The sequence below is a fragment of the Doryrhamphus excisus genome, linkage group LG16, assembly GCF_037039965.1.
Source record: "Doryrhamphus excisus strain RoL-2023G ecotype Guam linkage group LG16, RoL_Dexc_Guam_v1.1, whole genome shotgun sequence".
Classification (NCBI taxonomy): Eukaryota; Metazoa; Chordata; class Actinopteri; order Syngnathiformes; family Syngnathidae; genus Doryrhamphus; species Doryrhamphus excisus.
The window spans coordinates 12,730,952-12,742,587 of NC_136372.1; the positions used below are offsets into that span (position 1 = coordinate 12,730,952).

At 43.5% G+C, this 11,636-nt stretch overlaps 2 protein-coding genes across 5 annotated transcripts; both read left to right on the forward strand.

The window, feature by feature from the left end:
- The first annotated feature begins 247 nt into the window (after positions 1–247).
- On the forward strand, positions 248–6,765 carry smarce1 (SWI/SNF related BAF chromatin remodeling complex subunit E1). 4 transcript variants are annotated; one of them, XM_058049221.2, is made up of 11 exons: positions 250–388; positions 639–680; positions 1,061–1,104; positions 1,922–2,020; positions 2,525–2,617; positions 4,017–4,148; positions 4,315–4,486; positions 4,686–4,858; positions 5,105–5,206; positions 5,978–6,212; positions 6,383–6,765. In XM_058049221.2, exons 2-11 carry the CDS (start codon positions 674–676, stop codon positions 6,610–6,612), a joined length of 1,287 nt encoding a protein of 428 aa, XP_057905204.2. In that variant the 5' UTR covers positions 250–388; positions 639–673; the 3' UTR covers positions 6,613–6,765. The 4 variants fall into 4 exon arrangements, with proteins under 4 accessions (XP_078653460.1, XP_078653461.1, XP_057905204.2 ...); XM_058049222.2 differs by having other exon boundaries at positions 251–388; positions 2,525–2,605; XM_078797334.1 differs by lacking the exon at positions 1,922–2,020 and having other exon boundaries at positions 248–388.
- Positions 6,766–7,779: 1,014 nt separating this feature from the next.
- Positions 7,780–11,202, forward strand: LOC131103301 (apoptosis regulator BAX-like). Its single transcript, XM_058049444.2, has 6 exons — positions 7,780–7,953; positions 8,086–8,116; positions 8,351–8,515; positions 8,597–8,735; positions 9,017–9,121; positions 9,530–11,202. Exons 1-6 carry the CDS (start codon positions 7,926–7,928, stop codon positions 9,665–9,667), a joined length of 606 nt encoding a protein of 201 aa, XP_057905427.2. The 5' UTR covers positions 7,780–7,925; the 3' UTR covers positions 9,668–11,202.
- Positions 11,203–11,636: the final 434 nt, after the last annotated feature.

Below are 11,636 nucleotides of genomic sequence, written 5' to 3' on the forward strand. Positions count from 1 at the left end.
TCTTCTTCTACTACCGGTCTTCTTCTTCGCGTTTTTTTGGAGTGGCGTGTTTAGCGAAGTAACACTCTAGTCACATTAGCGACATTGTCTGGAGTGGAGTTCTAATCAACGTGTATTGTATGCAGTGTTTGAACAATCTATTTATACTGCTATACTGCTGCTATACTTTGGTCGTTTTTAAATTTTGTTTTTAATTTCGGTTACAATGGAGAAAAAAAAGCTTGAACACCAATTAAGTTGCAGACTGTAAGCCAATGCAGTAACCACCAAAGACCACATGAGAGCGCTTTAAGACGAAGGGGGAAAAAAAGAAGACGAAGAAGAAAAAAGAAAAACTGAAGCGCAGTAGCACATTGATCACACTGCATCGGGGAGAACAAAGGCCTGAGTACGTTATATTCATTTTTGTTGGAAAATCTTGCATTAAACGGATCTGTCTGTTTAATTTGTAAAATACGAAAAGCGGGGAATATTTGATCTGATATGTTTGTGGAGACTAATGGATTTACTTTTGTAGTTTCGTCGTAGCATTCCGTATTGTAGAGCAGGCCTCATCACCACAAACTTAATATTCCTGCTTGTGGATGAAACAATATTCTGCTCATTGTGGATGTCGTTTATCTTTTTATTTCATTCAGGTTGACTGGAAAAGATCGTCAGAGTTCCAACCACCATGTCTAGTAAGTAAAAACAAAAAAAAAACACAAGTTGATTTATTTCATGAATAACGTGATATGGTGATATGATTAGGTTTTATTTGGGACGTGTACAAATATACTGGCTATACTGTATAAAATCTAGCTTTTTATAGTCCACTTTTACGACAGGAACACCAAGTGTTATGTTATTCAGCACCACAATTAAGTGTTTTGTTTGCTCGGAAGTACTAGATATTCTATGTATATATACTTATCCACACATTACATTTACATCACATTCACTTTAAATAAAACACAATTTATCTTGACATTTCTATACTTCCCAACTGAGTCACATACATCATTTTATTACAGTTATATTTATGCAAATGACATCGATTTTCTTTGTATTTCTCTTGCAGAACGGCCGTCATATACTCCAGCCCCCCCTCCTGTCCCAACTACTGTAAGTGGTTTATTTTTCTGCCTTATAGTCAATAAATAGATCAATAAAGTATCAATCTTCTGTCTTTCTGTACTGTAGCTGGATATGTTATACTTGGAACATCAGCCGCTGACATTTTCCCCATTTCAAATGATTTAATCCCACAGGATTGTAATCTATCTGTGGTGGCGGGGTCACAGTCTAATTAATAAAATCAGATATGACGTATGGGCATTTCATTTTTCAACATTTGCATTTGAAATTTTTTCCGGAAACCTCCATGAGAAGAGTCCCATCAGGTGCAGTTGAGAATGATTGATAATCGGTGTGCCGGTCCGAGAACACACTCATCCACTTGGATGCTATATTACTCCACTTTATATACTATTCTATTTGCATCTGCCTGTGTACTCTGTACTCAGCGAGTAGGTGGTTAGTTTTTCCATCATGGCTAATAGTTTGGTGCCATGGTGCACGGCCAATTGCAGTGTTGAAGATGTTGGTTGAATGATCCCAGCCGAGAAGTAAAAGCATGCATGAATCACTGATATGACATTCATTCCCATGATGTGTATGGAAACATGTGATTTTTGTTTTTTTTTAGAAGGTGTGTAGTCTTGTGAGTTAGTGTATCCATAGTGTGTGTCTGTTATTAATTGTATTTCTAAGCTAATGCTGAGTTTTCATTGACTTTGGAAGAGAGGTGGATGATAGTTGGGGTTTTTCCCTAATTCTTCTTCCATGTGTGTTATTTTCCTCCCCCCTCTTCAGTTTGTATTGCTTTCTCCTTGTATGTGAGCCATTTTTCATGTGTTATGTCTCATTTGTCTTCCATCAGCAAATGCCTTCCACCCCAGGCTTTGTGGGCTACAACCCTTACAGCCATCTGGCCTACAACAACCTCAGACTGGGAGGGAGCTCCGCAGGCTCCAGCAGGGTAAATTAGTTCCAGTAAGCTTGCAGACATAAAGGAAAATGAACACAATCATTTTGCCGGCTTCAGAATATTCCCATGGATTTTTGGATTTAGGACATTGACTATGAATGTGTCATAGAAGCTGAGTGTTTTGAATACGGGATTGCAAGTTTCAGCTAGCGCTGGAACACGTTTGAGGCATTTCTTAAGCTGTAAGTGGCCCCCTAGTTGACAACCACTGATGGAATGATCACTCCTGCACGGGGGGTGCTCCTAATAGAATGCTAGGGGAGACAATGAGCGAGAGTGCCCTGGAATGCACGCCGCTACTTCCTTTGCCTTCTCCGCAAAAGCGTATCACTGTCAAAACAATGCGTTCAATGATGACTTCATCTGTGAGCCAATAGAAATGGACACTGACCATGCCTCCTCAGGTTGATGCCAAGCAGCTGTGGAGCATCTCCAATGTACTTGTACTCTGTCCAATATCTTTATGCTCATGTTGTTTTTTGTCTTCCTTTGCAGAACCTCTCGGGCATCACGGTCCCAAAGCCCCCCAAACCTCCAGACAAACCTCTGATGCCTTACATGCGTTACAGCCGGAAGGTAAGCAGGAAGGTAAGACACCCATCCCAGGTGTCTGCTTTTACTGCTTGTCCTTTCACCACAGCGTGGAACGTGCCGGCCAGTGACATCTTCACCACCGCACAGACACCCCGGAGGAGGCCGTGTTTGTGCTCGTAGCGTAGAACCTTGCTTACCTCATTACTATCATCTCCCTAAAGAATAATGTATCTTTGTCAAGTCATAATGTTATAACATAAGAGGCCATTGGCCACCTGCGACCTCTAGTGAGGATCAACAGCATAGAAGATTGATGGGTGGGTGGGTCATTGGCCAGTCAGGGTTTATGCAACAAGGGTACTTGCTGTGATGAATGCGGTCATCTGTGACCATGCAGTCCTCATTTCAGTGGCATTACAACAAAGTAGATGCATGTTTGAAAGCTAGAATAAGATATGCCTTCTGAAATGTGAGCGGGGTACTGAACCTTAGACTGACTCTAGCAGACTCTACTATGCCTATAGCGTATGGAAAGACATCTAGATCTATGTATATGATGACGGCCTGGGCATACAGTACTCCTCTAGGCTTACAAGTGATGCTCCCACAATGGCACTGACATATGATCACGTCATTGACCGCTGACCTCACACGCAAGCAGAACTTCAACTCTCTGAGGAGAGAATGTATCATTACGTCATCTGCTCAACATATTCTCTTCTTCAAGGTCATTGGCTCTTTCTTTCTTCAAATCAGCACCGTGGCTACTATATAGAAACACTGGCATGTCATGTAGTGGGGAAAAACACTTGGTTTAGAAGGATGTTAAGTATGTAGAGGTCAATGACTAAGTAGTGTATGGGACCATGGGTCATGTAGTGTAGAAAAAAACTTAGTTTAGAAAGAAATCAAGTATGTTGAGGACAGTGACTAAGTAGTGTATGGGACCATTGATAATGTAGTTTAGAAAGAAATCAAGTATGTCGAGGACATTGACCAAGTAGTGTAGTAGTAGTAGGGACCATGGATCATATAGTGTAGAAAAACTTAGTTTAAAAAGAAATAATGTAGAGGACAATGACTAAGTCGTGTATGGGTTCATGTAGTTTCGAAAGAGATCAAGAATGTAGAGAACATCGACTTAGTAGTGTATGGGACCATGGATCATATAGTGTAGAAAAACCTGGTTTAAAAATAATGTAGAGGACAATGACTAAGTAGTGTATGGGTTCATGTAGTTTCGAAAGAGATCAAGTATGTAGAGGACAATGACTAAGTAGTGTATGGGTCCATGGATCATATAGTGTAGAAAAACTGTTTACAAAGATCTTCCCTTTGGGGTATTTCAATATTTGAACCTTTGAAAAGATGTTTATGGTTGGCATCTGGCTTGTAATGACATTTAGGTGTGTGTGTGTTTGTGTGCGTGTGTGTGTGTGTGCACCCTGACAAGGTCTGGGACCAGGTGAAGGCGTCCAACCCAGACTTGAAGCTGTGGGAGATTGGCAAGATCATTGGCGGGATGTGGAGAGACCTGACTGATGAAGAGAAACAAGATTACCTGAATGAATACGAGGCTGAGAAGGTAGGACGCGTTCTTCCGATCAGGTCTTGAAATAGTTGGGAGAGTATTTGCTTGTTCCATTCCAAATCTGTTCGCTTCCTAGTACCATCTCTGATGTCTACGTGTGTGTGAGGAAGATGAACCCAGTATGTGTAGGTCACCGTTCATTGCTCTTGCTGCTTTGTAGATCGAGTATAACGACTCCTTGAAGGCGTACCACAACTCTCCAGCCTACCTGGCGTACGTGAACGCCAAGAACCGCGCTGAGGCGGCGATGGAGGAGGAGAGCAGGCAGAGGCAGAGTCGCATCGACAAGGGAGAGCCGTACATGAGCATTCAACCTGCCGAGGACCCTGATGGCAAGTTTGCTAAGGAATTGCAGGCAATAGAATGCTGTGTCATGCACACGTTAGCTCAGCTAGCTACAGAAATGGCATTCTTCTACCGCCATATGTCTTTGTGTTCTTGTGTACGTGATGAAGTAATGGATAGTAGTATTTGTGTAAATGTCGGAGATGGAGTTAAAGGTCATCATTGCCGCTTCATCTGTTTGTCCAGATTACGATGACGGCTTTTCAGTGAAGCACACTGCAGCGGCTCGCTTCCAGAGGAACCACCGGCTCATCAGCGATATCCTCAGTGAGATCGTGCTGCCTGATGTACGCTCAGTGGTGACCACGGCACGCATGCAAGTCCTGAAGAGGCAGGTTCAGTCTCTCATGGTGCACCAGGTACGTGCCACCACCAGTAAACATTATCACGCTCGTTGGTAGCTGCTTTTTAACCTTCTGGCCTTTGGATGAGAAACATGGACTTCCAAACATGATCATGCTTTCTATACTTCAACCTGTTCTGTAATGCAACACTTTATACACCCCACCCCTCCAGCACCTCATTGATCATGTGACTACTACCTTCATATTCAGGAACATCTCCACTCAGCCAAAGCACTGAGCGTGCTTCTTTGCTTGTTTCAGAGAAAACTCGAGGCCGAACTTTTGCAAATTGAGGATCGTCATCAAGACAAGAAAAGACGCTTCTTGGAGACCACGGACTCATTCAACACTGAACTCAAGCGGGTACGCAAAGAAACAGTCTTCACCTCGTAACCTTGCTCTCACCACTTCCTGTCATACGCTTTGTCCAACACGCATCGGCTGCTCCTATTTTTACTCTCTGCATACACACACTGACACTATATAAATACACTTGGCTACATACACATACATAGTGTACATAGTTATATGTACATATTAATACTGCATATATGTACACATCCACATTAATAGTGCATATAAGTACATATACATATTACACTTACACATACTTGGTACATATACGCACACATACGTACATACACATTGTACACTACACTTGACTACATGCATAGTGTACATAGTACACATGCATAGTGTACATATTAATAGTGCATATATGTACATATACATATTACACTTACTTGGTACATATGTACACATACATTGTACACATAGAGAGCTCCCCAAATATAAGGCTAGAGGACAGTATAGGGTGTAGTCAAATCAAATCAACTTTACTTTGTATAGCACTTTTCCTGCAAAGACATGCAACACAAAGTGCTTTACACAATTAAAAACAATTACCACAGTTAAAAGGAGAAACAAAAGAAAGCCCCTCCCTCCAACCATCCATACTAGACACACGCACACCCACACACATACAGAATCACACAATCATTGCAAGGTAGTATAATATACATATACAATATACATGGCCCTATACAGCATTGCTATGTTTGTTTGGGTTTGTGCTGCTCCACTCTGCACCAAGTCCTTTCCTGCACCCAACATGCTTCCCTTTGCGCCTTGCAGCTGTGCAGTCAGAAGGTGGAGGTGGACATGGACAAGCTGGCGGCTGAGATGGCAGCAGCGGACGAGGCTGCCCGGCGGCGGGTGGAGGAGAAGGAACGCGAGGCGGCTCAGGAGGCGCAGAAAGCCGTGAAGCAAGCGCAACAAGCTCAAGAGGGAGCTGCAAACCAAAACGCCGCCGCCGCTAACCCTGCCTCTGACACCCACCACCAAGACAAGTTCACACCCATGGAGACAGGTCACTTTTCTCATATACTACTACTACTATACACCCTCCCGTTCTCTACTACATCATATACATCGTTTCACTCCAACCTTCCTACTACATCACATATTGCTGTAATATAGTATGTACTATATATTTCATGGTGGATACTTTCCTAGCTTGTTCCTCATCTCGTGTCCCAGATGGAGGAGCACCTGGTGAGTCTTCTTCAGACCCCCACTGTCCTCCAGCTCCATCATGTGATGCCTCTGTAAAGTCCGATCCTCTCCTGGAAGCCAGCAACAAGAGTCTGAATCCCAACTGCAGCAGCAACAGCGCCGATAGTATGGATAGCGTAGCCACCTTCCCAGAAGCTCCAGCAGACCAGGACAGCGCTTCCAGCACACCTCCACCGGCTCTGCAGCTCACTTAATGTCTCCTCCTGTGGACACAGCTGGAGTACTCATGGACTTGACTTAACTACTGTATACTTGCTCATCACAAATACCTGCTAACATCGCATTCCATTAGGCCTTCCACTTAGTTGAACTCCTCAACCTTTTAGTTGGAATAAAATTAGCCTCGCACCACATGACCAATCTGGTTCTTTAATTACTTTCACAGTCACTTCTCTTACAAATAGTATTACTCAGAAGTACTACTCGCACCGCTCTTTATTTGCAAATAGTACCACTCCCACTGCTCATTGATTTTACAAATGGTACTACTTGCACCGCTCATCTTTTATGAAGAGTACTACTCAAAAGTACTACTTGCACACCTTACATCTTTTACAAATAGTACTACTTCAAAGTACAACTTGCACCACTCATCTTTTCCAAAAGTACTACTCACACCGCTCATTGCTTTTACAAATGGTACTACACGCACCGCCCATATATTTTACAAATATTAGCTAAAAGTGGTACTCACAGCTCATATCTTTTACAAATAGTACTACTTCAAAGTACTACTTGCACCGCTCATCTTTTACAAAGAGTACTAAGAAGTACTAGCACACCTTACATCTTTTACAAATAGTACTACTTGCACCGCTCATCTTTTACAAAGAGTACTAAAAAGTACTAGCACACCTTACATCTTTTACAAATAGTACTACTTGCACCGCTCATATCTTTTACAAATGGTACTACTCGCATTGCTCATTTTTCTTGTAAATAGTAATACTCCCACCTCTCATTGCTTTTACAAATGGTACTTCTCACACCGCTCATTTCTCTTGCAAATACTACTCTTACTGCTCATTTATTTTACAAATGGTACTATTCACACTGCTTGAAAGTACTACTTGCGTCACTCATATTTTACAAATGGTACTACACAAAAGTACTGCTCGCACCGCTCATTGCTTTTACAAATAGTACTACCAAATAGTATTACTCCCACCAGTCATTTATTTTACAAATAGTACTACTATATATGTACATATCCATAGCCAAGGAAGTACCCAAGAAGGCCGTCAATGCAGCCCAAATGAAGGTTGGTGTCATGTGCGATAATAACGTCGTCCAGCAGATGGCGGGAGAGGAAGTTGTTTCATTTGTCTTCCGCTACAGAACGCAGAGGACGCGGAACTGCTTTTCTTTCAGTTTTCACTGACTTGTGTGTTTGAAACAGTTCTGTTTTCAGCAGTAGCAAAGTGGCCTGTGAAATATATTCCATTTTCTCCCAATTTTTGCGTTTGTGAGTTCCAAGTAAAGGACGCCTGTGTTCTTGTAGAAAAGGATGTCGTGCCAAGAAAATGCCGTGTCAGGTAAGTTTATATTAAATGTTCATTTAGTTTCACTTGGATCATGTGAGCAAAGTGGCATAGTTCTATCGTTTTGGATCAGTGTACACATTCAACGCCTTTGCAGTTCATGAACTTTATTTCATTCCTTCACAGATGAGAGGATCGGAGAAGCTCTGATAAAGGAGTAAGTTTGCCTCTTTTTATTGCTTTTTCTTCAACTTCTCGCGGTCGAACAACCTTCATCAAAAAAACAGGAGCGTCGGTGGGCACCAGAGGGCGCTGATGAGCTTAGTTTTGTTGGCTAAGATCACAACTTTGTAAAAGTGCAGCAAAGAACCGTGTAGCTAAAAAACATGGGATCACATCAGCGATTGACGCATGATTTACGCATGCTTGTCACCTTCTGAACCTTCTCCAGGGTGATTGAGGAAGAGCTACGGGGCGTGCCGTCAGAAGACATCCCCCCTCTCACTCCACTGATAGTAAAAGTGTCAAATATTGAGGAACAGAAGATGGTGACTCAGTTGGGTAAAATGATTCGCATCATTGGCGACAGGGTCAAAGGCGACAAGGAGTTCCAGGAGTAAGTTACTTTTTCGCGGTAATCTCTCATGAAGCCACACCCCCCCTCCTCCAAAAGCGCGGTTTGACTTGTGTGTTGCAGTGTCATCGATGGCATGGCGTGTGGAGACGGATCCGTGTGGGTTAAATTCCGGCAAGTGGCTGACAAAGTATTTCAACATGGCATCACCTGGGAGAGGATCGCAGTGCTTTTCTACGTGGCGGGAAAGCTGGCACTCAAGGTGGGCTGGCTCGTGTTCCCCTCCCCACACATGCCACCCTCAACAAGATCAAATCAAATTCATTTGCTTGATATCATAGAAGGAATGACTGCATAATACAAGATAATACACTTAATAATACACTTGAGACTTCATTCATTCTCACTCACACCCTGGTGATGGTAAACTATACCCGTAGACGCAGCTGATGGACACCTGACTGCCAATGTCGTCATGCTTTTAAAACGCATGATGGCGTATTATGCAAACGAGTGTTCAATGGTTGATGTTGTGTCCAGCAGATGGTGGAGGCTCATCTCCCTCAATCGGTCAGGGAGATCCTGAGGTGGACGGTGGACTTTTATCGGAATAACTTACTGAGCTGGATTAGAGCGCACGGAGGATGGGTACGTCCCACAAACGCACACACACACACCCTACATCCTGAACCTTCTTCAAGTGGCTTCAGGCGTCCTATAGCAAGGTGTCTAGGTATAGTTTCAATACATGACTTCCTGTGTGTGTATACCTTCACTAACATTTTAACTATTTTGGATCACCATTTGCAATAAAAGTGTAACACATTCAGTTCCAGCTCCAACAACACAGTGCTCTGTAATAAGTGAACAATGGTAATTAAAGAGAGAAGGGGAGTGTTATTGCAGCTGGGAATAATCCAGGTGTTCAAAGACTGCTTTTTATTGCAAATGTTGATCCCGAATCAGAGGGCAAACTCATCTAACCACAACCAGATATTCTTTCTAAGCATATTCAGTACTTGATTATTTCTCTCTCTGTGTGTGCTGTGAGAACAGATCAGCAGTTTTTCAGAGCTGGCGGCGGCGTCGGTGCAGAGGGTGGCGTTGGAGCGGCCCGGCTTCGGCCTGGTGGTGGTCTTCTGCGTGGGCGTGCTCGTTGGAAGTTGGGTCTCGTGGCGGCTGAGCAGACATTAGTAGACATTCTACTAACGGAAGCTTATAGGATATTTTCCTTGTAAACCTGATTTGAATGAACACACAATTCAATAATGCCGATATGAATTATGTCTCCATTTCATGTACAGTACACCATAGTATCTTATCACATGATAATACTACAGTCAAGTACGGTCATCCCTTGTTTATGGTGCCTCATTTGTTCCACACCCGACTATGATCAGTCACTTTTCATGATTTAGTAATCATAAATTCCATTTTTTGGTTGTCTGCTGGGATAGGCTCCAGCATACCCCCCGTGACCCAATGGATGGAAGTATTTTTGGTAGTTACAGCATAGAAAACCTGCTTATGACCTTCTGAATACACATTGTAACATTATTAGAGCCCTCTGGACATGAAATAACACCCCTATAGTAACATTTACAGTCTTATTACGTCATTTTATAGACATGATAAGCAATAATAAGTCTAACACTGCCAGCTTTATTTACATCACATTGCATAACTCTTGGGCTGCACGGCAGTTGAGTGATTAGAGCGCAGGCCTCACAGCTAGGAGACCCGAGTTCAGTTCCACCCTCGGCCATCTCTGTGTGGAGTTTGCATGTTTTCTCCGGGTACTCCGGTTTCCTCCCACATTCCAAAAACATGCTAGGTTAATTGGCGACTCCAAATTGTCCATAGGTATGAATGTGAGTGTGAATGGTTGTTTGTCTATATGTGTCCTGTGATTGGCTGGCCACCAGTCCAGGGTGTACCCCGCCTCTCGCCTGAAGACAGCTGGGATAGGCTCCAGCACCCCCCGCGACCCTCGTGAGGAAAAAGCGGTAGAAAATGAATGACTGAATGAATGCATAACTCTTGGGCTGCACGGCGGGCGAGTGGTTAGTGCGCAGACCTCACAGCTAGGAGACCCGAGTTCAGGTCCACCCTCGGCCATCTCTGTGTGGAGTTTGCATGTTCTCCCTGTGCATGCGTGAGTTTCCTCCCACATTCCAAAAACATGCTAGGTTAATTGGCGACTCGAAATTGTCCATAGGAATGAATGTGAGTGTGAATGGTTGTTTGTCTATATGTGCCCTGTGATTGGCTGGCGACCAGCCCAGGGTGTACCCCGCCTCTCGCCTGAAGACAGCTGGGATAGGCTCCAGCATCCCACTGTGATCAGTGTGAGTATGACCCCCTATAGTGAGTATGAAAGTTATTTTTTGCCAAAACACGAGGGAGCGATGTAGGATGCTAGTGTTATACTGTACATGAGTCCAATATAGACAATTCCCTAACCCGAATGTCCGATTGCCCACAAATAAATTGTCCCTTTTTGTCTTCATCTAATGTCTTCTCATTCATCTCCTGATTGTTGGGAGCCACCAGCAGCTCCTCCAGTTCGGCGACAGAAGTTCTGTTGTTATGAAGAGTTGGACAGCTTCCATCCTCCAACACGGACAAACGTGCTGCAACAGCATCCATTTCCATCTGTTCCTTCTGTCAGCTTCCAACCTGTGCCTTTGCTCCCCTTAATCCTCCAACTCGCCTGTTATCTGAAGAGGAGCCGTCTTTGCCAACAACGTAGCTCCATCTGCAGCACCTTTCTGTGAAAACTTTTTTTTTTTCCATCTTATATACCCGACGGTCCAGCTAGCTTTATCGTTGTCGATATCGTGTGAATCGGCCATCATGGATATGTTTTGTCTGCCTTTACGCAAGCAGTGCCATTAATACAACCTATTCACTTACATAGCTGATGAATGTCCACTTCAACCACGAATGGTGGATATATTTCTCCAAGGACTAGCCGTCTGGCAAGCTAGCAAATTCTCCCGGAAGACGGCGGAAGTCCATAGCATCCATCTCACGTCAGACACGGAAGTGATTAAGTTCAGGTGTGGCGCAGCTCGTCCAACTTTCCAGGTGAATCCAAAGGTTTTTCAAATGATCCCTCGCTGCTTTATCTATGAGGTCGGGTTTTTACTCCAGACGCCTT